The sequence below is a fragment of the Platalea leucorodia genome (assembly GCF_965183815.1).
Source record: "Platalea leucorodia genome assembly, chromosome: 6".
Classification (NCBI taxonomy): Eukaryota; Metazoa; Chordata; class Aves; order Pelecaniformes; family Threskiornithidae; genus Platalea; species Platalea leucorodia.
The window spans coordinates 20,416,528-20,441,841 of record NC_138828.1 but is presented as its reverse complement, the minus strand read 5'-3'; the positions used below and the strand labels follow the sequence as shown (position 1 = coordinate 20,441,841).

Sequence of the window (25,314 nt, the reverse complement as noted above, 5' to 3'; positions counted from 1 at the left end):
TCAAGTTTCCTCATTTTCTGCCAGCAGAACCAATTCTGAAAAGAATGCTTGTTTCTTTGTATGTCTTTCTGTTTTCCCTTTGAAATAGACCTCTGAGGTCTATTTATCTGAGAAAAGTGAAATCAAATCTGAGTTACAAAAGTATAGCCAACATTTTTACTCAACTTTGTTCTGAAGCTTCCACTACATATTCATCCAACATAGGAGAGGCCAGCTACAATTTCAGTTTTTGTTACAAGGGTGAATTCCAACCATGTTTCTGAAAGAAATGTAACTTCCAGCAGGAAAGCCTAACTTCCCATTTCATTTCAGTTTTGGAAGCACTCCAAGATAACCTGACATTTTGCTTAAAACAACAAAGTATTTCCATATGAAACACGCAAAGATCCAGCTACCAGGAGAACATGGTGCAGCCTGGTAGAGCAGATCAGTGACACAGCATTCTGACCACACAGCTAGAGAACGTGGGAGCTTCACAATGAACAAATACGCTGCAGCCCAGCCCTCTCCCCACAGGGGATGCCGTACAAAACCTCACCGGAAACCCCCTCAGCTCAAGAAGTTAAGATTACAATAACCTATTCCTAGTACCTATATACATACTTCATAGGCATAACGCCTACATGTAAGAAATAATGCTTACAGGTATTTTCAGACTATTATCCCCAAACAGATACAACTGATAATGTAATTCCCTCTATTGCCATTGTTCAGTTTCTCTAGGAAGAACTCCACCTACTTTACTAAGCCCAACATTGTGGTATTTCTTTTCCATTATTTTCTTCACTGGTTCCTCCTCCTTGAAAGTAATGAAGCAAAATCCACGCCTCTTGTTAGTTTTGTTGTCCATGGGGAGTTCTATCGATTCAACCTGGTGGAAGACAGTGATTTTATCTTTTATCCTGACATTCATGCCATTTAATGTTTCTAACTGGTCATATTTTGTTAACTGAAATTATTTAGATTTGAATATGATAATGTGCCTCCTTCACAGGGCTTTACATCACTAGAAACCATCAACATCACAAACATCACCTTACCTAGAAATAGTGTTGATAATTGTGTAAAAGATTTTTTTCTTCTAACTCATAATATCACTTGCCCATTCAGGAACTCATACAAAATACGGTGCACAAAGAATATTTTAGTTGTGCTGGATAAATAGTCTCCGTTTGACTTTCAGTTTTAACTCAGTTAACACTGAAGTAACTAGGTGTTTCAAACCTTGAACAGACCTAAACCTTCAAGTTTCATATGAAAAAGATGTAGCTTTGTCCAAGTGCATAGTTCTGTTCATCCACAATGCTGCTAAAATTGTATGTTAAACAGGACAAATTTTACACCTGACTACAAACACAGAATACAGTTCTCCTTACATATGGCACACAAGACCTCAGCCTAGGCAAATAGTAATTAACATCTATAGTCCAGAGTGAACTGTCTGTAAGGTGGTAAAATGGCACGTATATGACAATCGAATTTCGTGACAACACAGTTATCACCTGATGCTGGCAACATCTGAGAACAAATAGGGAACTAGTAGCTGTAGAAAGCTCATACAAGAACAGCTTTTAAGGACTGCAGTGATATTTTGTTCATCTGCATCACCAAAAACTAGGGACAGAGAGAGACACGAGACTACACAGTTGCACAGAATTTAGGGAAACTGTCTGAATCTGTGCCATAGCAGACCAGCTGGGGTGGCTGAAGAGCATCTCACCCAACTGACCAAAGCAGCATGCTCAAAAACGTTGCCTCCCATGCCTGCCCCAGTCAAGACTGTCAGACATCCCATGAATCAGTTCTTAACTCTCTGACTCTAACTCTCCCAGCTCCTCCTTCCATTAACCCAGTTTATGCAACTCAAAGCCTGTAATTAATACTCTTATCATTAAAATTCTACTAAGACACATGGAGCTACACTGGCCATCAAGCTTACAGTAGCATCCACGCAGGTTGCATTTGGAGGCTGCTTTTTATTACTGAATTTCTGAAGACAGAACAAGTTCTACAAGCATAAGCAGTTTATTTCACCACGTACCTCACCAAAACCTCCAAAATATTCCCTTATTTTCTCCTCAGGCGTGTCTGGAGATAAGCCCCCAACAAAAATCTTTTTAACGGGTTCTTTTGTTTTCATGGCTTTAGCTCTTTTGGGATCAATGACTTTTCCATTCAGCTTATGTTCTTTCTGGTCCATGACCTGTGGAAAATTAAAACACGATCTTACTCGCAGTTTAAGTTAAATGTTTCACTGATGTTTTGAGCAAGGCCCAGTTATTTTGTACTCAGTTTTTGTTAATGCTATTGCTTCAATTTCAATACTTTGATTATAGCAATAATTTGTTGCACAAAACCAAACAGTTCTATGATTTTGATCACTATCCACTAACACAGGCAGAGCCTTTCAAGAGTCACGTATCACCCAAGGGAAGTAGAAGTGTAACATTTCTCAGAAAGTACTCTACAATCCCATCCTGAAACTTCATGAAGTAAAGAATCTGTACTTTAGATTTCACCAAAGGTCAATGAAGGTGAAAACTTTTCAGTGTGTTGTGTCAACAGCATTTCAGAAAGGTTAACAGCTAATTTTTGTTTGGATAAAGCCCAAATCTATCAAAGCCTATTTATCTATCAAAGGTCTACTCTAGAGGTTCACGTTGCAGCTCTGGAATGCAAAGACGAAGTTCTTTGTAAATTACTGCTTTCACAGTAGTACACAGCAGACATTTATATACAGTATTTTTAAAGTGCTCAAGTCCAGTGGCTTGCAGTATGCTCCCCTGTAAGTACAAAAAGCCATACTTTGGGCATCACTGGTGGTCCTGGCCACTGCATCACAAGCAAGACTGTTTAGGAAGAAAACATTTCAGTAAGCATCTTAAATATACCGTATCCCAGAATCATCTTTAACAGATCACATACAAATAACTATGCATACAATCATCTGAGCGCTGTATCTTTGAACATGTAAAACTGAACATGTTGTTTCATTACATTAATACTACCTTATCTACGCTCTCTGATTCCTTGAAGAGTACAAAGCCGAAGCCTCTCGATCGCCCAGTGATTGGATCTAACTTCAGAGTGCAGTCTACGACTTCACCAAATTTAGAGAAATAGTCCTTCAGATCTTTCTTTGTAGTGTCCCAGCTAAGGCCACCAATAAACATTTTCCTGTTAAGACAAGATGGTTAATCTGTTAATGTGTCTTACCCAAAATCCTGTACTGTCAAGCTTTATATCCTAATGTAAGGAACAGCACAATTTTATCGGTGACATTACACACAACAGGCCTGCACTTTTTGAGAACTTGCTTAAATGATGCTGGCCAGATTAGATAAAGACTTACATGTACACAAAAGTTCTGCACCATCTTCTGCTGCAGTTGCTTACTCTGCTATCCCAAGAAACTACAAAGAGTGACGAAAAGATATTTTACTACTTCCTTGCATTCCCACCACTACTGACCCACCACAGGCTTAATTCCATTTAGTTATCTGCAGAGCCTCCACACAACTGCTTATGAAACAAACACAGGCAGAACAGATTTGTAAGTCAGTGCAGTTAAAGAGCAGCATTTATGTACTAGTCTGGACTGGACATATGCCAATATCAGTAAACTAAAAGAAATAAAGAAAGTTTAGTCAAGTCCCCTTCCCCAGAAAGCAGTAAAAAAGCAAAGTATTGGATGGTCAAAACTTATCTTTCCTCCCCAAAACATGCTATAAACACCTGGCATAATCCAATACAATCACGAGAACATCTTCCCAATATCCCATCTACAGGACCAGTGTTGCTGGGCAAACGTGTACAGCAGATAACTCTAATCATGACTTGTATTTTCAAAAACACACTGGAAGCTTGGAATCAAATCATGACCATCCCATCGAATTAGTAAGCCACCAAAAAAAAAAAAAAAAAAAAAAAAAAAAATCAAGAACCACTGTGTCTTGAGAGGAAACGCTTCATGATTTGCATCAACTAAAAATCAAGCCAATATGCACACAAATGAAACACTCCTAGTAATTATGCACAGGGCTTATGCACCCATTCAAAAGAGGATTCGATCCGAGATGATCTCTTCTAATACTGATAAAGAAGATTTTACAGCAGGCTCAAAACAGAAAGTATGATCCATTATGATCCATAAAAATGCTTTCTACCAAGCTTTGTCCATTTTCACTGTACCAATTTATTCCGCAATCACACGCAATTACCAGAAAACCTGAAAAAACACTGTACCACATTTCTAACTCCTCCACTTTCCACACACATACAAATATTTCTGCCAATCATGTACAATTGTGTTGTACTTCCACAAGTCAAACTGTCTCAAATCAAAAGCTGCTTATGTGAACTAACTCTGTTGAATTAGCTGTGCTCTTACAGAATTAACAAGAGCATTCAGATTCTGACAAACATATTCAACCTCCATACAGATGAGGGGGTTCAGGAGCTTCAGATGCTTCTATAAAAAGTCTTGAAGTCTATAAAGAGGAGCACCGATTCCCGATCCCTTTATCCACTGTTCCCAGTAGTTCCAGATCTCTCTTCAACAAAGCACCAAAAGCCTTTTCTAGTGTGACATCTTATTGTCTTCAGGACCAATATGGCAAAAATGGTCCACACTGGTAAACCAGCAGCCTCACAGCAGTATGGAGAGGATTAAAGGATAAAGGATGCTTTTGTGTCCTTGTGTTCATCCATCATTAAGGTTCTTGTTTGTTTGTTTTGTGGGTTTTTGTTAAAGCAGCAAAACAGAACGTATACAGAGGATGCAGCATCGTATTTCTGACACATGCGGGACAGTGATACTCTAGCAGTTACTATCAAACATACAAATGTGACATACAAAACACCTGTTTTACAATTATCAACAATCAACATTAACATACAAAATGCTGCTTCATATCACTAAACACGTGACAGACCAAGAACACGAGTTTGAAACTGACAGCCCTCTGAAGGATTTTCTTCCCACCATGCAATAACTGCATCTGTGAGTCCAGTTACAGAGCAGCAAAACATGACTGCTTCTGTTTGCCACTACAGAAGTTGACGAACTACCGCTCCACTGCAAAACTGAGGTCAGATCAAGGCTACAACACAAACCTGAGCACAAGAAACAATTAAGGTGCAATATCACAGTGCTGTCAAAAGCTTGTAAAATACATACACCAGCCAAACTGTGGTTTGGGAAATGTAAGTCACGTCAGCACATACAGTTTTCCACAATAAGTTACCAGAAGCGTATCAGGAAAGATTTCAAACTTCAGACTTAGCTAAACAGAGCATAGACATCACCACAAGTAGTGGCTTTCTTAAGTCCACAGTTCTCACTGAGGAGATCTGAGGGTCCGAGAACCTGCGCACTGTTTTTTCCTGAAGACACTGTCTCTAATTCCTAATGCAAAGGAAATACTGATGTACCCACATCCAGAGGCTACCCAGGACGTGGTTTTTTCCCTCTACTACCAAGAGAGCTGTCAAAACACTTTGTATCCTGTACAGCATTACCCTTAAGAATTGACAGGTCAAAAAACAATTGAACTGAACTACAGGTCAATGTATGCTACGCATACTCACTGCCCAATGTCAGTATGCTCACTGCTCACTGCACCACTCAGTGACAACTTTTTCTAGACTGTGTTGACTTAAAAGAAGATGAGCTTCCTCATGAAAATCCTTTAATAGGTATGTATTCAAGGGCAAAAAGTAAAACAAATATGCAAACTGCAAAGGTACTTAAAGCCATTAAGAATAGGTGAGAAGTAACAAAAATATTCTAAGTTTTCACTAACCCTAGCAGAACAGTCAAAAAAGGTTCCTGTTCTCTCTCCCTGCTCTCAGCAACATCCCAGTTATTAGAGAAGAAGGAAGACACTCAGGAAGGTTTCGCAACAGGTCTCTACAGGACACAGTAGCTAGTCTTCCTTTATCCAGTTTATTTTCTGCCTTGATCAAAAACAGGCCTGTAACTTTAGTTTCTTATTGGCCTGACACGAGACAGCATACAGCAGTAGCCTATCCTGTGACTGGATTTATTATACATGAATTTCACCTGCTAGATTAAAGCGACACTGCCCCATGCCAAGCATTAGGCAGAGACCCTTAGATTAACTGCTGCCTTCATTCTTAAGCTGTCACCTAAAGCAACCTTCCTCACAGCAAGTTTCATGAGGAGAGGAGGAATGGTTTAGGGTGGGAAGAAGTCAAGGTGTCTCATGCCTCTCACTGACACGCAACTGACATACCGTTTATGTTTGCAACATAGGGCAACACTAAGTGATTGCAACTTGAGCATTGAGCTACGTTGAGTTACAGTCCTTAACACGTGCACTGCACATTAACTTCTAGGAAAGACATCCTCAAAAAAAAAAAACAAAAAAAGTTTGTAGTTTGGCACACATCACACCTCAGGACCAGCCACTGCCAACTGCCGTGGGATTTGGGTTGACAGGGACATGACATTTTCCCCACTTGACAGCATTTGGAACTTCATGACAGCGCTGCTCCCACTAATTTATCGAAACCGACCCAGAGCACGGTATTACCCCCGACTCCCTGTAATGCCGAAGAGCAAACCAAGAGCACACCAGGCCCCCAGGTCGCGCTTAGGTTTGCAGCCTCCAGGTGAGCCGCCAGCTACCGCCCGAGCCGCGCCGCTCCGGGTCGAGCAGCGGCGCGCCCCCCGCCGCCGTTGCCGGAGCGCAAGCCGGCTCGCAGCGGTCACTGTTGTGCCGCGGGGGCCTCTGTCCCGCTCCGCACGCCCCGGTGCTCCCGGCAAACAGGAAGGCGGACATGCCCGAGCGGCACCGCCCGCCCGAGCCCCGCCGGCAGCCCGCCCCCGCCGGCCCGGCCCGGTACGTGACGTCGCCGCGGCGCCAAGTAAACAAACAGGGCGGCAAGCGGGGCCGCGCCGCACCAGGCCGAGCCAAGAGGCGCTGGACCTCGCCGCCCGCCCCAGCAAGACGCCGCCAAGGAGACAAAAGCCGCGGGGCGCCCGCGCCGCCCCCGCCGCTCACCCCTCGTCCTCCTCGTTCTTGCTGGCATCGATCTTGGCTCCCTCCGACTCGATCCCGCCGCCGCCGCCACCTCCCCCGTCGGCGCTCCCCGCCCCAGCCCCCGCCAGCCCCTCAGGCTGCTCCGCCGGCTCCACCGAGCTGCCTCCGGCGCCCGCCGCCGCCGAGTCCATGGCGAACTGCTGCTCCGACATGGCGCCGCCGCCGCTGACCCGCGCCGGCCGGCCGGCGACCGCCCGCCGTCCCCGGCCCCGCTGCCGCTTCCCCGCCGAGGTCCCGGCCCCGCTCCCGGCCCCGGCAACGGCACAAGCGCACCGAGCCCTCCTCCTTTCGCTCGCTTTTTTTAATGGCGCCACCACCGACCCAACCTAAAATGGCGGACGGAAGGAGCGCGGCGGGCGTGGTCACGTGACACCTCCTCCCGACGAGATGGCGCGGGGGGTGTGCAGTCCCTGGAGTCGTTGGAGCTGTCGGTTGGTGGCCGTTGTCCGTGAGCGCCGCGCCGCACCTCGGGCGGCCTGCCGCCAACCGCAGAGCCTTGGGGTTTTTCGGGTGGCCGCTGCGGAGCCGGGCACGGGGCGAGCGGCCGCTCGTCGTGAGGCCGGGCGGGCCGCTCTCCAACCGGTAGCTGCTGGGGACCTGCCCGACGCGGCTCCCGGAGCCTTGCGGGGTCCCGAACCTGCAGGGCCGGCCTGCACTGGGCTTCTGGGCACCTCGCAATCCGCGGACACCCCCTGGAGCATCCAGTGCCTGAAGGTACCAAAATGAACCTTTACAAAAAAAAAAAAAAAAAAGTCCATTTTAAATTTAAAACATAAATTGCTACAGATTGAAGTAAAACTTGACTCTTAGACTAGCGGGGTTTTTTATATTAACAAAGAAGTGCAATAGCAAAACCACGTCCTAGTGGCAAAAGCAGAGCAGTGCTTGCAGCCACCCGGACGCACTGCTGTTCAGGACAGCTTCTGCATCCAGCTGCACTCCAGAAAAGTCGGGAGTACAAAGTCACATATCACTGTGACTTCTCCCAGCGGCCATGTGCTTTTTCCTTTAGTTTGTACCCAGTGATGTCAGTGAGTCTTCTCTCATCCAACCTAATTGCTAAGATGACAAGAACCTCTCCAGATCTAGCAGCTACTTAACCCAGAGCAGTTATTGTATGCAGTTCTTCTGTCTTGATAGAAGGGGAATAGTCAGCTGCCTGAGAGAGAAATAAACACTGAAATTATGGTTTCGAAACTTTTAGAGAGAAACCTCTACCCAGACTACTCCCTTTAAAAGTTTGCAAGACTAGTCTCCCCTGTGTATTAGCTACTTGCATTTAACTTTACTCTTCCAACACGCAAAGTTTATTTTTGATACATGACTAGATACTTGTGCTGAGGAAAAAACAAAAACAAACAAACAAAAAACCTTACAGCAGACTGCTGCAATCCTTTGGCCTCAGGCACAATGTGTATGTCAGCTGTTCCCCTATTCAGAAAACAACCTGTTAAAGCAGTTTCCCTTCTCTGGCAATCATTTGTTCAGGCTTTTGTTATGTTGCTTGCCTAGTATACACAAGATAGGAAACCTGTTTTCTGGTCCACTTGAGAAGAATCTAGTACAGGATCTAACTTGAAGGAATAGATCCTTCACATCAGAAGGATCAGAAATTAGTTGCTGACCCTGAAGTTCAGGAATTTGTAATCTCCTGCTTGGAATTGGAATAGACAGGGAGCAATTGCCCTAGGGAAGTAATTAAGTTATAGCCTTGAGTATTCTAGAACCTTAAGTGCTTGAAAAACCTTGAAAGGTGATACAGATCTCATCCTCCAACCCCTCAAGCAGTGCTGAGCTATCAGCATAGGTGCTGCTGCAGTTCCAGATGTATGAAATTGACAGTATCGTGCCACAGACCACTCTCTCCTCTTTTCTGCAGCTGGCAGGAGAAAACTGCCATCTTCCACAGTGATGCTAACTCAAGGCATTATGGTGCTCTCTTAAGACAGGGTCAGGAAAAGGAGTGGGTTGTACTGACCTGTATAAAAAATAGCCTTGTCTTGAGCCACTTATGATCTCCAGAAAGGTACCTGCCCTTCTATACAAGTAAAAGTAAAGTTATACCACTGTAAGCTGACAGCCAACAGCAAGACTACACGTTCACTTAAGTAAGCATTTATTAGAGAATCCTTTAACATGAAATTATACAAATAACGTTTGTATAAACACAAGTCCACATTGTATCATAACATGAATGGCAAAAAGAAAGTAAAAACCATAAAAGAAAACTAGTCAGCCACTATGTACAGTTAGACACAGTTGTGTCGTACACTAAAAGTCTTTTACAAAATAGTCATTTTGTCTCACGAAGACCACCCTCCATTCACTCACGATGCGCTGCAAGATGGCTTTGTTGCAGTATCTCTACCTAAAAAATCAAGACAAAATGTATGTCAGATCTGTGCAAGTTACTACAAAAATCTTTAAAAGGTCCATTTTCATGAACTGCTTTAAGTCTTCTATATATTCCTTTCTTCACTGTTAAAGATCATATGCATATTTATTAAGGTAACACAAGAGGTTTTGTTACCCATCAGTAATTTATCTTCCCAAATACAGCCATTCAGCCCATTTAGGAAACTGTTCCAGAACAACACACATCCAATTTAGACTACTAATCAGGTTCTGGATTATTTTTTTCCCACTGGAAACACTGCCAAAAGGGTTTACGATTATTTGTTTATCCATCTAAACGACTGCTGTGCAAACACAAGTCAAGTTGATTTAGTTCAAACAGTCCACGTGCATATGATCTTTAACGTTTTTCCAGATTTAAAAGTTCGTTTTGGTTTGCAGATTTCACTATTAGCTATAAAAAGAAAAAAGCAAGCATTAAATCTTAAAGAATGCACACTTAAAATGAAGTTCCACAATTGAAATACAACACTAAACAGAAGACCAAATGATTAAGCTGTAAAGGCATTTATGTACTTTAACTCCTGTAAAAAACCATTTAAGTTAAGACACTTAATCTCCAAAAAGATTAAAAAAAGAAGCCAAAGTCTGAAGTTTTCCACTTTAATCTTTACGCTGGTACATGAAGTTGGAAGAGACCATACCACAGGACAGCGTTTTCTGGTGTATGCCTTGCGCTCTGCCTGCAACGTGCGACCCCAGAGATAGACGTGGTCAGGGTGACACACGGCCTGCAATGAAGTTCCCGCTGGCGGGTACAAACAAGGTATAATGTCAGAGTTAGAAGACAACATTCTTGTTTTCCTTAAGTTGTACCCATTTCAGTACTTTACCTGTTAATACTTCTAATAAGTTTAATTATTCCTCTAGACCACCTGGTACACAACGCAAAACAGAAAAACTCTTATGTTTTTCTGAAGTACTAAAGAAGATAAAGTCACATTTTTACAAAGTTAAAGATCTATAGACACTGTAGGCAAAGCTGGTTTTAAAAAAAAAATTATTTTTTTAAGTTAACAAAAGCTTAATTAAAGGAAAAGTCATGCTACGCAAGTTTTTACTCTTCATTTGTCTATTGATCTTTAAATTAGATTAGACATATTCAGAGTAGACCTTGCACTCATGTACACACCTGTTTCCTCAAGTACTAGGTACTGCTTTAGTACGGCTGGTAGTTGTTTTGGTGATTGCCGCCACCACGGGATGCCTTTCCGTATGTGCTTTGTTGACCTGCAGACAAGGGGGGGGGGGGGGGGGGGGGGGCAGGGAACAACCCAGAAGCATTAGATTAACATCCAACACTCTGAAGGAGATTGTTCCCATACAGTACACCAACAGAGCTACTCTTTAGAGCCATGTGTTATGAGTAAGAGGTGTTACAAAACAAGTTACTAAAAGAGGCCCCTGTTTAAAGAGGCATGCTATTATTATCTGGAATGAGATCAAAACCACTTACCACTGTAATCTGTGTATCCTGGCCCATATCCGTAATTGGGATAGTTGTACCCAGAGTAGTCATATCCTCCATAGCCACTGTAGCTTTGATCACTATAAGCGCTATTGTAGTTTCCATATCCTTGATCATAGTAGTTATTAAATCCTTGATTCCAGTTTTGTCCCTGACCTGAAACCAAGTATAGCATTTATAAGTTACAGAACTTACTATTTCACTCCTCTCCTATGCCACTTCATCTAACTTTCTATGGCAATCTTTCTATGCCAGAACTATTACCTGGAAGAATCCCCTTACCTTCCCAAGAACTCAAAAATTATTTTCTAAAAAGAATTGAGGCATCTCTTTTGGATGAGAGAGATGGGTCATAAGACCTTATCACCCACGTTAGAGAAAGACAGCAGGTAGTCCTGCTCATAAAACACAACACAACACTAAAGGCATACACTACAGCAGCTCCTGCTGTTTTCCTTTAACTTCCATTTTGGATCATTAATTGCCCGAACACCAAGTTATACCACAGATCAGCTTTACTGCATTGTGTTGGTTGTGACTACTTGACTTTTTAAGACTGAGATGCATTAACCTGACAGCCGATTGCTTCTCATCTATCCATAAGGTGTAGCAGAGTGACTGTCTTCCTGTTCAGCAAACAGCTCATGGTTTCTCACCCATGAACCAACTAACAGTGTGTCCCTTCACGTGAAAGGATAACTGCACTATCCATTTAGCTGTGCTGTCAACTGTGGATATACAAAAGCACCCTACATCCAGCTTGCCACTTCAGCACTTGAATGCAAGCAGAGAAAGAAGAGATTCTTAAGCTTCCACAAGCAATCACAACCACCAAAATACCATTTACTAACAGGCTACTTTCCACATTCAATTTAAACACAAGATCTGCATACAGCCTGAAACCTGGAATATTTACAAACACCTTAGTATTTGGTACAGACACTTAAGCATTTACATTAATTTCAACATCCAAAACACTCACCCCGTCCACGCCCCCTTCCACCTCCTCGTCCACCACCTGCATTGCTTTTTCCTCCTTTCTGCTGCTGCTGCTGCTGTCTGTATACCTCTTTGGGCTGTGCTACTTTGATCTCACACTGTAAAGACAGAAATTCTTTAACTCATCAAGAATTTCAAGACTGTTTTCTGAGTTGCTTTCAGGAAGCCTACAGAGATGGTCTATTTCACATGCTAAGAACAAGAGCTTCTATACCTTGCCTGAACCAATTTGATGGTATCTGCTTTCTAGTAACTTCTTTACTGGCTCTTCGTCTGTGTACGTGATAAAACAGAAGCCCCTCCTTTCATTCGTCTTTGTGTCCATGGGAAGCTCAATGTTTTCAATCTGAAAGCAAAAGCACCTATCAATAACACATGAAATCTGCAAGCAACTTTTTATGCTACCAGAACCATTTGGCAGTCCAATGTCTATGCCAACTGCTTTTGACAGCTATAAATCAGCCTATCACAACACTATGAAATCATTAACATGCATCATTTCAACAATCCCTAGTTTTATGTAAGCCTGAGCCAGCTCTCTCCTCACAAATGTCTTAAGACAGAGGCACTTGAAAACCAGAGCTGTTCTTATATGCCATTATACTATACCTCGCCAAAAGCGCCAAAGTACTCCTTAATCTGTTCTTCAGATGTATCTGGACTCAGCCCACCAACAAACACTTTTTTTGGTGGCTCCTTCCCTTTTAGGGCTTTTGCCCTTTTAGGATCTATTAACTTCCCATCCAGTTTGTGTTCCTTCAGTTCCAACACCTAAGAAGCACACAAAGAAACAAAGTCTCAGATCACTACAGTGACACAGGCAGGCTTTGTGCCATCGATGCATAAGCAATCCACCCACCTTCTCCACGCTGGCAGCATCCTTGAAGAGTACGAACCCAAACCCCCTCGACCTCCCAGTGACCGGGTCCGTTTTAATCGTACAATCCACAACCTCGCCAAACCGAGAGAGATACTCTGTCAAGTCTTTCTTGCTGGTGTCCCAGCTGAGGCCTCCAATAAACATTTTCCTGAAACGCAACAAGTACATACGAATACGCATAAATGCACGTGTGTACACACACACAGCTGGGTGCAAATGCACGCGTGGCGCACGGAGCAAGCCCGCTCGGGGCCGCCGCAAGCCAAAGGCGATCAGGAAGCCACCGCCACCACCCGGCTCGGCCTGCAGGGCCTGACAGCCGTGCCCGCTGCTCCAGGCCGCAGGGGCAGCACCGGGGGAGCCGCAGCGGCTGCCCCGGCCCGGCCTCGCCGTTACACCTGGGCCGGGTCTGCGCGTCCCCCCCCGCCCCGAGCCCGCCACCAGCGCACGCCCCCATAGGCTGCCGGTGACGCCACGCACCCTGATTGGCAGCCCCCTCTCCCCGCCCCACGGAAACTGGGTCACCAGCCCGATACACAAAAGCGGGCGCGGCCATTGGCGTGCGGAGGGGGAGGCCCCGCCCCCCCCCACCGCCCGAGCCACGGCCGCCCCCGCCCCCCCCCCCCCCCCCCGCGCGGCCCAGGAGGGTGGGTGAGGGACGACCCCCCCGGCCCTACCCGTCATCCTGCTGGTTCTTGCTCGCGTTGATCTTGGAGCCCTCGGCGAACTCCTCCGGACCGCCGCTCATCTCGGTCGCGTCCTCCATGGCGGGGCGAGGGCGGCGGAACTGCTCAGGCGGGAGACAGCGGAGACCTGCGCGGGCGAGAAAATGGCGGCGGAAAAGATCCGGGCACCGCCTGCGCCGCCCTTATATAGCCGCGCCGGCAGCCAATCAGCGCCGTCCTCTCGCCCGGCGCCGCAGCGCCCCTGGCGGCTTCCAGCGGGGCTGCAGCACCCGGCGGCCGGCCGGCCTCCCCGGAGCCCCGGCCGGGTCGCTCCGGCTGCGCGCCGGTACGGCCGTGCCCTGCTGCGGGGCCCGGAGCGCGGCGTGCAGCCGCCATCCCCGCCCGCCTCGCCCCTCCGCGTGCTCGGTCCTCCGCGCGCCTTTCCCGCCGAGGGCCCTGGGACGAGGCGGGGGTCGCTGCCCCGGGCAGGGACGGGGACCGGGAAAGGGGGGCAGGCGGGCTCCGGCGCCGAGGCTGGGGCGGGGAGGGTAACGTGCAACCCAGAAACGCCGTTCAGCAGGCGGCGGGGCGGGGCGCACGCTCTGGGGGCGGGCACAGCCGGCGCGGCACTCCCTGCCGCCGGGGTCTCGTCGCCGCCGCGCTCGCTTCCCGCGATCCGCGGCCGTGCGTCCGGGCCGGCCCGGCCCCTGCGCAGCCGCAGCCGGGGCGCCCGCCGCCGCAGCGCTCCCCCGGTACGCCGCGTGCCCCACGTGCCGCCGCCGCCGCCATGGGCGTGCTGCCGGTGCCGGCGGAGGTGCGCGCCATCCTGCTGGACATCGAGGGCACCACCACCCCCATCGCCTTCGTCCAGGTGAGACCCGGCGGGGCGGGCGGCGGCGGCTTCTCCACGCGGCCGGGAGCCCCGTTAGCATCGCCGTTATTATCGTGATGCCCCCCAGCCCTGGCAGCCGGGGTGGGGTCACGGTGCCCCGGCCAGATTTTTGTGACTCCAAGTCCCCTTCGCTGGCACGGCCACCCTGCGGGGGGGGAAGTGCCTCTCCCGGGGCTGCAGCCCTGCGGAGGGCAGGCCTCAGTTTCCTCCAGAAGTGTAAAACCGTGACACATTTTCTGTGTTTTTCTGAATAATGCTCGCGAGAAAATAGGTCTCATTTTTCCGATCGCCTGCCTCTTTTGTGCGCAGGGGAACAGGGAACTGTTCAGATCCAGGGCAGTTCAGTAAATGATTTTTTTCATGGATATAGGGCAGTTGGAGTGCGCTCAGCCTCATTTAGGAAAAACCCTCGAGCATCACTGTTGCCCAGATGGCTGGAGCTGCAGCAGCTCACCCGAGTTTGCAGAGAGCCTGAAGTACTATCTCGGGGTTATCCACTGCCTTTTCCCTTCAAAAGAGTGGTACAGTCAGATGCCTCCAGTGTCACCAGAGATGTGTGTCCTTCCTCCAGCATGCACAGGACCAGTACACGGGGAGGGCAGCACAGAGAGCGCCTCAAGCGTACATGGGGAGGATTGTACTAACAGGGAATGTGTATGAGTGGCTTCCCTTGCCTAGGAGAAAGCTTAAGACCATTGAAAATGTTCGTTCAGGTGCAGGAGCCAGGGGACTGGGAAGTCTGTGAGGCCAGCAGGAGGCATCTGGACAAACGCTGTAAATATGCTATTAAAATTTGCCGTTCTCCAACCGCTGCGGGTCCCTCCTCTCCAAGAGGTTTTGGTCCCTAACCAGGCTCATGTGCTTCACAGGAGGGAGCAATTTGCTTCCGTTTAAGACACCAAACAGAATTATCCCTGCTCCTGCCATTAACCGGTATTTCTCCATGAGACATTATAGCTTTTGGTGGATCTTTTTTGCCAGTAGTTTACGAAGGTGCTTTGTGAGCCACATGATGTGGGGAGAGGTGAAGGCTCTTGCCAGGCTTTCTAGGTGTTTCTGCTAACACAGTTTAACAGATGAACAACATGACCTACATCTTTCCTGTCCACGTTCTTCCAGTGCTCTTGAAACTTCAGGTCTAGATGACATTACAGCTGCTTCCCTCCCCTCAATAGCTTTCAGTTTAAACAGTTTGAACAGCTCAGATTTTTTACTAACAGGGCAACGAAGTTGGTTACGTCCACCTTGAATCCGTTTTGCTGTCATGCAAATAACATGCCGTACACCTGAGACGGTTTCCTACCCAAAGTCTTTCTGTTGCAGGGAGGCCAAATGAGTTCTGGTTCTCAATAAAACTCAGTTTGCTGGAAATCCTGAAAATGCTTGAAACAAGTTGTTTCGCTTGGACATTCAGTTAACCTCCATAATTTCTGTTTCCCTTTAAAAGGTCCACTGCTGATTCTGTGGACATTTTATTCTTTAATATTAAAGGATTTAATTTAATCCTTTCTTTAGTATTAGAATTATTGAATATGAAAAGTAAGGAAATAGAATGAGCCAGTTGATGGGTGGATTAAGGAAAGATATCAGAAAAGAGAATATTTGGTGGCCCCTAATTAGAGGTCACCAAGTTTTCTCTTTTGCTGGGTCCACCTTGGCAGAGAAAAGTAGATGGCAGGGGAGAGATGTAATTCGATAAAGTACATCTCCTGGGATTTGCCAGATCTCCTGTAAAAGAGCAGATTGTCACCGAACTTCATGACAGTTTGCATGGACATTGAGAGGAAGATTGACCCTGGTCACTTGAAATCCTACAAGCGCTAATTACAGCGTGCTATGTGGGTGTCTACTGATGGTAAAAATACCACCCTTTCTGTACTGGATTTAACATTGCTGTGAGCAGTTGCGAAAGCTTAGGAGGGCTGTCGAGCTGTGTTTGCTGACAGCTGTTTGTCCATCCTGCCAAGCTGTGTTGGGGCAGCCACATCTGGGGCTGGATGCCGCTGAGGAGCCCGGCCATCCAGCGGTGTGGGGGGGTGATAGCACCCATCTCCCCAGCATGCACAGGAGATGGACAGAGCAATGGGAGCTGTGCACAGACAGGCTCAGGTCTCCTGCTAGCCAAGATAAAAGAGAAGCAGGTGAATTTATAAAGGTCAGTAATGGCCCCAGTTAAACCTATTCAAGAGTTTGCAGCCACCAACTTTTGCTGAAAGCTGAAGTCTCAGAGATGCGTTTTCAGAGCCTTTCTTCTTTGCCAGCACAAGAACACGAAACGCTGCTTTTGGAAAGCAATTGGGACCTTTTGACATCCAAGTTGTAAGGGAAGTTAAACGAAGTCAGTGGGTCGGTTGTATTTCCCCAGTGGGTACTCTTTAATTTCCTCCATGATTTAAAAGATAGTTTGAAAGCAACTAAGCTCAAATAAAGGAAATGAGAGAGTAAATGGGGGTATTACAAGGCTGTTGATTTCCCTAGACAAGTTTGTGGTAATTTTCTAGGAATTTAAGATATTTTCCTTTCCCCTAAATTTACATTGTTTTTAAAATATACAACGTGGAAAACACAATATTGGAGTAATAGAAAATCCTGCAGTTTTGCCACCACATCACACTCTCAGGATCACTATTTTCTTAATTCAGTAACAAGTTAAAGGTGACACACAGTGAGGAGAAAAATATCACTGGCCATTTTTTGAGGAGTGATGAGCTTGGGTTAGTTTCCTCCCATCTCCTCCCCATCCCAAATTTTTCCCAGTTAAGAAAAGCTCAGTTCTGTACCCAAAGAAAGGAGCTCCCTGCCCTTCCTCTTGTCCTGAGGCTCTTCCCACACCCAGAGATGCTGTCGCGGCGGCTGCTTGTGGCTTCTCAGTTGTGAAACACCACTAATGAGAGCAATTTGTAATTATTTCTGGTTGCCCTTGGGATCTCAGGGAAGGTTTGTAACTCTCCTGTGGCACTTTTCCCTAACCCTGTTTCATTTCATTTGCAAGACTGTCCTATGGAGCTCAGTGTCACTGGACTAGACTTTTCTTTTTAAAAAGTTCCTCTAGCTCTGGTGGGAAGTTGAGATGTGTTTTCAGAATGACCTTTGTTAGGGCAAGCATCCCATTAAAAACAGAGTAGTATAACTTCAGAGTCAGTTCAGAGCACATACACAGTCAGCCTTGTAATCCTCAGCTGATGGGAACTTGGGGTCATGTCTGCCATTTGCAACATTTTTTGGCAAGCCCAGGAACAGTTATCACCCACCTTTCCATCCTGGGATTTAAAAGTTGCAGCTACATAAGCCTTTATGCAAAAAATCCACCTGCACTAGTCTTGGCCCAAGGTTGGCTCTGGCCTGCGATCAGGCAGACACCCTTGGCAAGCAGTTTCACAAGCTGCAGTACTGTAGGGGAAGCTCGAGCGGGGGAAATAACTGTACACACCAGCATGTGCAAACAGTTGCTTTAAAAGCAAGTCAGCGTTACCTCTGCCAGGTTAAAGGCGCTGCCTGTTTTTCTTGTGTGCTGCCAGGAGACTTTGTTCCCTTACATCAAAGACAATGTGAAGGAGTATCTGCGCGCTCACTGGGAGGAGGAGGAATGCCAGCGGGACGTCGGACTTCTGAGGAAACAGGTTAACCAACAGAGCTATACCGTGTCTGTTTGGGTTTTCAAGGCATGCCTGAGACTTCAGGTTACTCGGACTTCCCCAGTCATCCAATATGAGCCTATACCTCTCCTTGTCCCCCACGGAGGCTGGTTGCCATGACAGGCTGATTCTCCCCCACCCAAAGCCTGGGGTTGTGCTTGAGGAAGGGCTGGTGCTTGGTAGGCAGCAGCTCAGCTGCTTCCGTCAGCTCACCTTGGTCTTCACAGCCCCTGAGTGGGCGTCGAACCATGGCTTTTCAGCTTCATGCATGCCTGCACTGTGCCCTTCTCTTGCTGAATCCGCCAGCTGCAGCTGCCAGGCACCTGTTCGGCAAGCAGCATGGAGGGATGGCAAAAGTACTTGTCCTGCACAGGGCAGGGTATCCTGCCTCTGTACAGGGACACGACATCAATTTAAGACCTGTGGCTGAAGCCAAAAGATGCATTTGCTTCTTTGCCTTAATTTCAGTAATTAAATACTTAAGCAAGTATAATTCTCATTAGAGTATTTACAATACAGCTACAGTAGTGCTAATTGTTGGATTGGGAAAGTACAATCCAAGCAAGTGTTTCTAGACACTACTGAAGTCTGAATTTCCCACTGAGAAAAGCAATCAAACAATGTTGTAACCCTTCATGTGAAAAGCAGTTCAAGCTGTGTCCTGCACAGAGGTGCATTGATGCAGGTCTTAAACCCCTTTCCTAAATTGAGATGTTGAGACCGCTCCACCTCTTCCCTCACCTCTTTTTATTGTCGATGACTTCCAGGCTCAGGAGGACTCCAGCTTGGATGGGGTCGTGCCGATCCCTTTGCAGAGTGGAAGCGGGGAAGAGGAGCTGGAGCGGGTCATCCAGGCAGTTGTAGACAACGTGCACTGGCAGATGTCTCTGGACAGGAAGACCACAGCACTGAAGCAGCTGCAGGGTCACATGTGGAGGGCAGCCTATGCAACTGGGCACGTCAAAGGAGAGTGAGTAATTGTGTGTGTGAGTAATTGTGTGTCCGTTTCCCTGGGGCAGGTATGGGGTGCATCTTTCCTTGGCATCTGTTAGCAGAATAGCTGCATAAGGTATTCCTGGAAACAGCCCCATGTACAAATGCAAATAGGATTACTACCTTGCTGGAGAAGCTAATATGTTTACGTTCAGTCGGGGCTTAAGCCAGGGCACTGCTGTGCCCATTTCAAACTTGATCATGCAGTGAAACACAAATCCATTGAGCTTAATCTTTGGATCTGGGGAACCAAAAGCTTACCGTAACCTCGTGACTGACCAAGTTGTCTCAGTCTCCACTGGGAAGATGACAAGTGGGTGAGAATGTTTCTCCTTAAGGAATAATCTGCAGGTACATGCTGGGGAACAGCCAGTTCTCCAGCCACCTGGGCAGGGACTGTAAAGGAGATGGGGGTCTGAGAAACAGAACAAGGTAATAGAGGCATGACACGGGGTGATTCTGCTCCCACGACCAGCAGAACATTCATCTGGGACAACTATCTTCTGCATTAAAAAGTCAGAAAATGCCTCAATACTTCTCTACAGAGATTTCTTGGTAAGCCAAGAGACTGAGGCACAAGTCTGAACTTCTTACAGTTCTCCATCTTGCATTTTTTGTCCCTGAGTTGCACTGACATTTTGGAACAAGCCTAAACAAGCTAGGATTGCAGGGTCAGGTCCTTTCAGTTGTTTCTTTCTGCTTTGTCTCTTACCCGAGCATTTCCTGCCTTTCCGTTTCTTTTTGTCTTCAGGCTCCTCTTTATGTTTCAGCCACAACACAAGGGTGCATGAGTAGGGACAACTGGAGTTAAGCCTGATCTTATTTAGGTCGAGAGATACTTTGTTAAGCTATGCATTTCAAGTTCCTAAGGAAGTAAAACAAACTAAAAAAACTAAACTAAAAACTAAAACTAAAAAAGTAAAGCAAAGTAAAAAAAAAAAAAAGTTCACAAAGTGTTTTTCCAAAGGAAGACTGAGGAAGAAGAAAAAGAGCTCACAGAAAAATTTAAACATCCACCAGAGAAAGCAACAAAACCCAAAAGCAAGTCAAAAGGGACAGCAGTCCTGTTGGTTTTCTTTTTAAAAACAGGGCTAATTGTCTTATAGTGGCCTAAAAACTGTGGAGCTATCCTTGCTGCTTGGCAGCATCCAAGGAGTGAGATCTCTAAAGTCTCCCCCTCACCCAGTGGTATCTGGCATATCAGTGTCTGAAATCCAGGCACTGAACTCAGCATGTGAAAACATGAGGGTGGCTGGGAGTTTCTGCAGGTGCTGTACAAGCTCAAAGTATTTGCAGCTGAGACGAGAGACATTTAATAAATAACTATGAAAAAAGTGAACTTTTTTTTTTTAAAAGATACATAACACAACAAGGCCCTGAGCAGATGGCCAAGAAACTGGAGATGAAGAAAGGTCCAGCTGATTGCTACAAGTCTGAAAAACTTAGTCCAACACCTCCTTTTGCATCTATTTGGAGTCCTCTTTCTTAGGTGTTCAGCCTGCAGCTGAACACTCAGATCCGCTTTTTGGGGCAGTACCTTTGGGCCTTGGCCCAGGTGGCCACACAGAGCTGTGCAGTGCAGGGGAGAAGGCTGCGATTTGGACTGAGATGAAAACTTGGTTCCCTGGGGATCATGTCTCCTCCAGCTCCTCTCTCCATCCTTCTGCCATATCAGACTCGAACGCCCTCCCTGCCCTTCCAAGGCTGTTTGTGGCCTTTGCTTAACAACTATCACATGTATTATTGTCAGACTCACTTTGTCCCTCTCGAGCATCCTCTAGCCTTCAGTTTCCTCCAGTACATGGGTGATCTTGTAAATGTCCTTTGCATACAAAGAGCTTTTACATACATCTAAGTGCAGCACTGGAGAGGTCTCATGGTATAAATGAGAAGGGTATGAGGGAACCAACAGACATGTCCGTTAGCAGTTACACAGCAGTTGCCTTAGCTTAGGTTCTCCTTCCCTCTCTCACAGCTTTGCTATCCACTGCTGGAGTTGTCTTTGGGCGGCTACTACTCAGGAGTTAGACAGAGCTCACATTTTGAGACTCAGCATCCCATTGCTAGACTGGTATCTTGCCTTCCCAGCACATTGCAAGGCCAGAAGAATAAAGGAAGGGATGCTGCTGCCTAGTGAACGGGAGCTGGTTCACCCTCTGTGGTGCAGTTAAGCTCATTTAGCTCCTGCAGCTGCAACCTCCTCTCTGCTCCTCCCTACACATGGTCAGAGCCTGAACCTATGGGGTGGGTTTGCCCCATATGGATGCAGCTTACGACCATAGCTCTTACCAATAGGAAAATCTTTGTAGCTTGCAAGGGAGGTGGGACTCGGGATGCAAGAGCCTGTCTTCTCTGTCCTCCCCCTTATTCCTCCCTCGCAGAGAAAAGCAGTGGGATGCCATTTCCACCAACTTTTCTTCCTGTCTCCAAATTGAAGGTGCTGGAGAAGCTCTTGCCAAATGTCTGAAACAGCTCATATCAGACCTGCTGTCTGCATAGCAGTCAGTGAGCTGCTCAGTTGGCTGGAGCTAAGACTATATCACCTGCTGCCAAAATAGACTCCCCAGTTGCAGAAGCCCTGAGCAAACTGAGAATGAAGTCCCCTTGCAAACTAATGGCACAGTTGTCACAGTGCCTTGGCTAAAGGTGTCCCTCCAGGTGCCTCTGGGTTTGCCCTTACCTGTTGCCCTGTTTTGCTTCAGAATCTTCGAGGACGTGGTTCCAGCCATCCGGAAGTGGCGGGAAGCGGGGATGAAGGTCTATATCTACTCCTCAGGCAGCATTGAAGCCCAGAAGCTTCTGTTTGGATACTCTACAGAAGGTGATATCCTGGAGGTAGATAACCTTATCGCCTTCCTTATAGCTTCTCCCTCTGCATAGCCCTTCCCTCCCACAACTGCCCTTGCCGTAACGCTTCATGAATAGAGTCTGTGACAGGAAGGTGGGGCAGTGGGTTTGACCCGCAGGAGTTAAGCTCAGCCAGTTGAGTATGCTAGCGTGGCTGCATTGGCCCCGCTGTTACTGTGGTAGAAAGGAAAGGGGACGTCTTGCTCAGGAGCAAGGTTTAGCCCTGCTCTTCAGGTGGCACTAAGCAACTGCCTTTGCTTTTCTCTCTCTTTCAGCTCTTTGATGGCCACTTTGATACCAAAATAGGCCCCAAGGTAGAAAGTGAGAGCTACAGAAGGATTGCCGCCAGTATTGGGTGCGCCACCAACAACATCCTCTTCCTGACAGATGTCCCTCGAGGTAGGTGGCCTGCCAGTTCTGCTGGCTCTCGCCTGTGCAAGGGAGGCAGGTACTCTTTAAATGCGTGCTGCTGAGTTGTCACAAGCATCCCAGAAATGCTGCAGACCACCTGGCTTTGGTGGCATCCACCTAGCTGCTGCCATGCTCCTTCCTCACACATCCAGGCTCTCACACAGTGGGATACCTGTGAGCAGCACTGCAATGAGGTGAAATAGAAATGACAAATAGGTCAAAGGACAAATGACAAATAGGTCAAGTAGAAAACCTGCCCTTGCACCAGCAAGCAAGGAGAGACTGTTAAAGCGGAGTGGAGCATTTGCTGGAAGAAGTTGGCTTGCCCCATTTACAAACAGGATCAGTGCTTTTCGTGACCCATGCTTGGGGGAACAGACTATGTCTGCTGTGCTGCTATGTGGCCCATGCGGTGGCTGGTTCTTTGTGCCACTTACCGTTAAGTTGTGTTCAGCAGCAGGAAAACACTGCTCCTGGTCGTGAAGACTTGACCCCATGAAAGCCAGGCTTGGGAAGCTAATTTATTTTCCTGCCTTTGCTGGAAATGTCCTTCTGGCAGAAATGGCACTGGCTTGTGATCTCAGTCCCCATCTCAGCCCCAGGAGTTACCCCTTACCTCCTCCCCAGCCCTGGCAGCAGAGCTGGTGGGAATTTGCAGTTACCTCCTTTTCCCTCTGTTGTCTTCCTGTGGCCTCTTGTGCTCAGGGAGTGAAGGAAGCTTGTGAGAAGTCACTCCTGGTGAGGGGGGGCTGTTGGACTTGCTAGCACCACAGCCCAACCACAGCCCAGCTTCTCTGTGACAAGGATCGAGCTGCCGGTGCATGCTGCCTGCATGGTGCCTTGGACAGCCATCAGCTGGGAGAGGAGAGGAGATGGCCAGGCAGCCAGCTCCCATCCGCTGCATTATGCAGCAGCTACAGTCCTCCACAGCAGGTCTGCTGGGAGCTGGTCCCTCTCTAGAGCCCTGCAGGGCCACATGCAAACGCTGCTCTCTCAGTCTCAACCTTTAAAAGCATTTCAGTGTTTTGGGGCATCTTCAAGCCTTAAAGACCCTCATGTGGAGAGGTTGGTAAGCACATCCCTTCTCCACTCTCCCCACCTCTGTTTCAGAAGCCAACGCGGCTGAGGAAGCGGATACTCACGTGGCTGTGGTGATCAGACCAGGCAATGCAGGACTGACGGACGATGAGAAATCGTATTACAGCCTCATCTCATCTTTCACCGAACTTTTCCTGCCTTTCTCCACTTAGGGAAAGCAGTGCATGCACAAAAGACTGTGCTTCACCTGAATTGTCCTTGTGTAACGTTAGGTAATTTTGTCCATAATGAGAATTTAAAACCAAACCCACATCATGTCTTGGACCTGCAACTAGTGCAGGCAGGTATGGATGGAGAGTATGGTGTGGGGTCTCTTGTGCAGTAGGACAGAGGCCTACAGCAGCCAGCTGGAGCTGGGAACAGGGTGAGGAGCAGCACCCATGAGCCCTGCTGTTCTTCCCCTTTCCCAGCTAGCAATTAGCTCAGGGGATGCTTCCTTCAGACTCACCCATTGAAATCTGGTGCTGAGACACCCCACCACGAGCTCCATCATTTTTAGAAATGGTCTGCAAACAAGGTGTATGCCCCCCTGTCCCAGAGGGACCTCTGGGGACCATGAGGGGATGTGAGCATCTCCCTGCAGACAGGGTTGCTGGCTAAGTCAAAACTTTCAAAGTTAGGGGGCTTAGGATGCCCAAAGGAAAATGCCAAATGTGGGCTATAATACAGTAGATTTGGGCCGCCACAGAAGAAGCCAGCCCTTGCTGCAGGCAAGCTCTTTCGACCAGGAACAACTTAAATCTTGGCTATATCCACAGCAGGTCTAGGTACAAAACAGTACAACTTGCATATGGAAGCTGCTTAGAGCTACACAGCCAGCCTACCGGAATGAAGTAGAGTATATATAAATATAGCTTTAAAAATTTAATTCTAGACCCACCTCACTGCTGCATCATGGTGCTGGGCTATGGGATACAACTGGCTAAACACCAAAGTCAGCTTGACCGCGTTTCTGAAGCATCTCCCTTAGCACTAACCTGTGGAACTCCTTCTCAGTAGCCAGCATCCCCGTCACATGTTCATAGCGCTGGTCAGCTGTGGGCAAGCCTTGACAAACAACTGCTCCTGCGGGACACATCCTGCTGCATTTAATGAGAATTAAAACCCTGACCTTTTCACCTACCCTACCTAAATTGTGCCAATTTATATCAGATGGTCATGGAGCTTTTCCTAAGGTAGTAAATAAAAACACAACTTTGCTTTCATTGTGTTCACTCCATCCCAGTATTTAGCCTTCCTGTCTATCACCAGTGATACCAGCACTTAAAGGCAAATCTCTGGTTTTTTAAACCTGTGAACACTTTTGTTTTCCTGCTTTCGCCTTCCCTGGTCCTTTATTAAAGGCAGACAACCCTGTCCTGCTAGAGGAGCCGTATTACCTCCCTGACCATCTTGCCATTTCAGTAGGGGCTCAGTGGGGGTGCAGGAGTGGGAGCTATAGCTAGGTTATACCTAGTAATAGTGGAGGCAGAGGCAGTCTGAAACCCCGGTTCCCTGCTGCTGGCACTTCATGCATGGGTGTCACTTGTTACTTACTCATTTCTGCATGGCTGCGCTCAAGCTTGCCCTCACGGACAGCCAAAATAGAATACTAACGTGCATGTTGCCTTCCTGAGCTCTGATTTACACCTACAGCTGTCCCTGTTGAAGGAGGCTGCTGTGTAGAGAACAAGCAAGAGACAGGCACTTTGGGAGGAAACCACATCATGCCAGCACTGCCCTTCTAAAACTTTGATGGTACCAAGTAAGGCTGTGAGGCAGCTAGTCTGGGTGCCTTTCTGGGCTGTGTAATGAGTGTGATTCTCCTCCTAGAAAGAGCCTGCTAATTAGCACTGTTACAATAAGCGTATCTGCATGGCTGAATAGTCCCTGGCTTCCTTAAGTGTTAATTTTAATCATGACACTGTAAATACTCACCTTTTGTTTTGCCTTTGCCATCAGAAA

The 25,314-nt window shown here is 47.2% G+C and overlaps 3 protein-coding genes across 10 annotated transcripts in view; 1 reads left to right on the top strand and 2 right to left on the bottom strand.

The window, feature by feature from the left end:
* Positions 1 to 9,047, bottom strand: part of HNRNPD (heterogeneous nuclear ribonucleoprotein D) — a 12,116-nt gene extending 3,069 nt beyond the window's left edge. For 4 of the 5 annotated variants that reach the window (XM_082314857.1, XM_082314859.1, XM_082314856.1 and 1 more), the window contains exons 1-4: positions 7,029 to 9,047; positions 3,009 to 3,177; positions 2,042 to 2,203; positions 740 to 871 (exon numbers count right to left, since the gene is read on the bottom strand). In XM_082314857.1, coding sequence (XP_082170983.1) covers positions 740 to 871; positions 2,042 to 2,203; positions 3,009 to 3,177; positions 7,029 to 7,219 — 654 coding nt within the window. In that variant the 5' untranslated portion in view covers positions 7,220 to 9,047. Of the gene's footprint in view, positions 1 to 739; positions 872 to 2,041; positions 2,204 to 3,008; positions 3,178 to 3,352; positions 6,856 to 7,028 lie in introns of those variants that run through there. The other variant, XM_082314860.1, reaches the window with a different exon arrangement.
* Positions 9,048 to 9,160: 113 nt separating this feature from the next.
* On the bottom strand, positions 9,161 to 13,699 carry HNRNPDL (heterogeneous nuclear ribonucleoprotein D like). 3 transcript variants are annotated; one of them, XM_082314862.1, is made up of 8 exons: positions 13,507 to 13,699; positions 12,809 to 12,977; positions 12,559 to 12,720; positions 12,164 to 12,295; positions 11,933 to 12,047; positions 10,939 to 11,106; positions 10,615 to 10,712; positions 9,161 to 10,230 (listed from the first exon to the last, which is right to left on the bottom strand). In XM_082314862.1, exons 1-7 carry the CDS (start codon positions 13,593 to 13,595, stop codon positions 10,642 to 10,644), a joined length of 906 nt encoding a protein of 301 aa, XP_082170988.1. In that variant the 5' UTR covers positions 13,596 to 13,699; the 3' UTR covers positions 9,161 to 10,230; positions 10,615 to 10,641. The 3 variants fall into 3 exon arrangements, with proteins under 3 accessions (XP_082170988.1, XP_082170989.1, XP_082170987.1); XM_082314863.1 differs by having other exon boundaries at positions 9,161 to 9,435; XM_082314861.1 differs by having other exon boundaries at positions 9,161 to 10,712.
* A 523-nt stretch (positions 13,700 to 14,222) lies between these two features.
* Positions 14,223 to 25,300, top strand: ENOPH1 (enolase-phosphatase 1). 2 transcript variants are annotated; one of them, XM_082316058.1, is made up of 6 exons: positions 14,223 to 14,365; positions 17,908 to 18,006; positions 18,789 to 18,991; positions 21,717 to 21,849; positions 22,137 to 22,260; positions 23,383 to 25,300. In XM_082316058.1, exons 1-6 carry the CDS (start codon positions 14,282 to 14,284, stop codon positions 23,520 to 23,522), a joined length of 783 nt encoding a protein of 260 aa, XP_082172184.1. In that variant the 5' UTR covers positions 14,223 to 14,281; the 3' UTR covers positions 23,523 to 25,300. The 2 variants fall into 2 exon arrangements, with proteins under 2 accessions (XP_082172184.1, XP_082172183.1); XM_082316057.1 differs by having other exon boundaries at positions 17,905 to 18,006.
* The last annotated feature ends 14 nt before the right edge of the window (positions 25,301 to 25,314 follow it).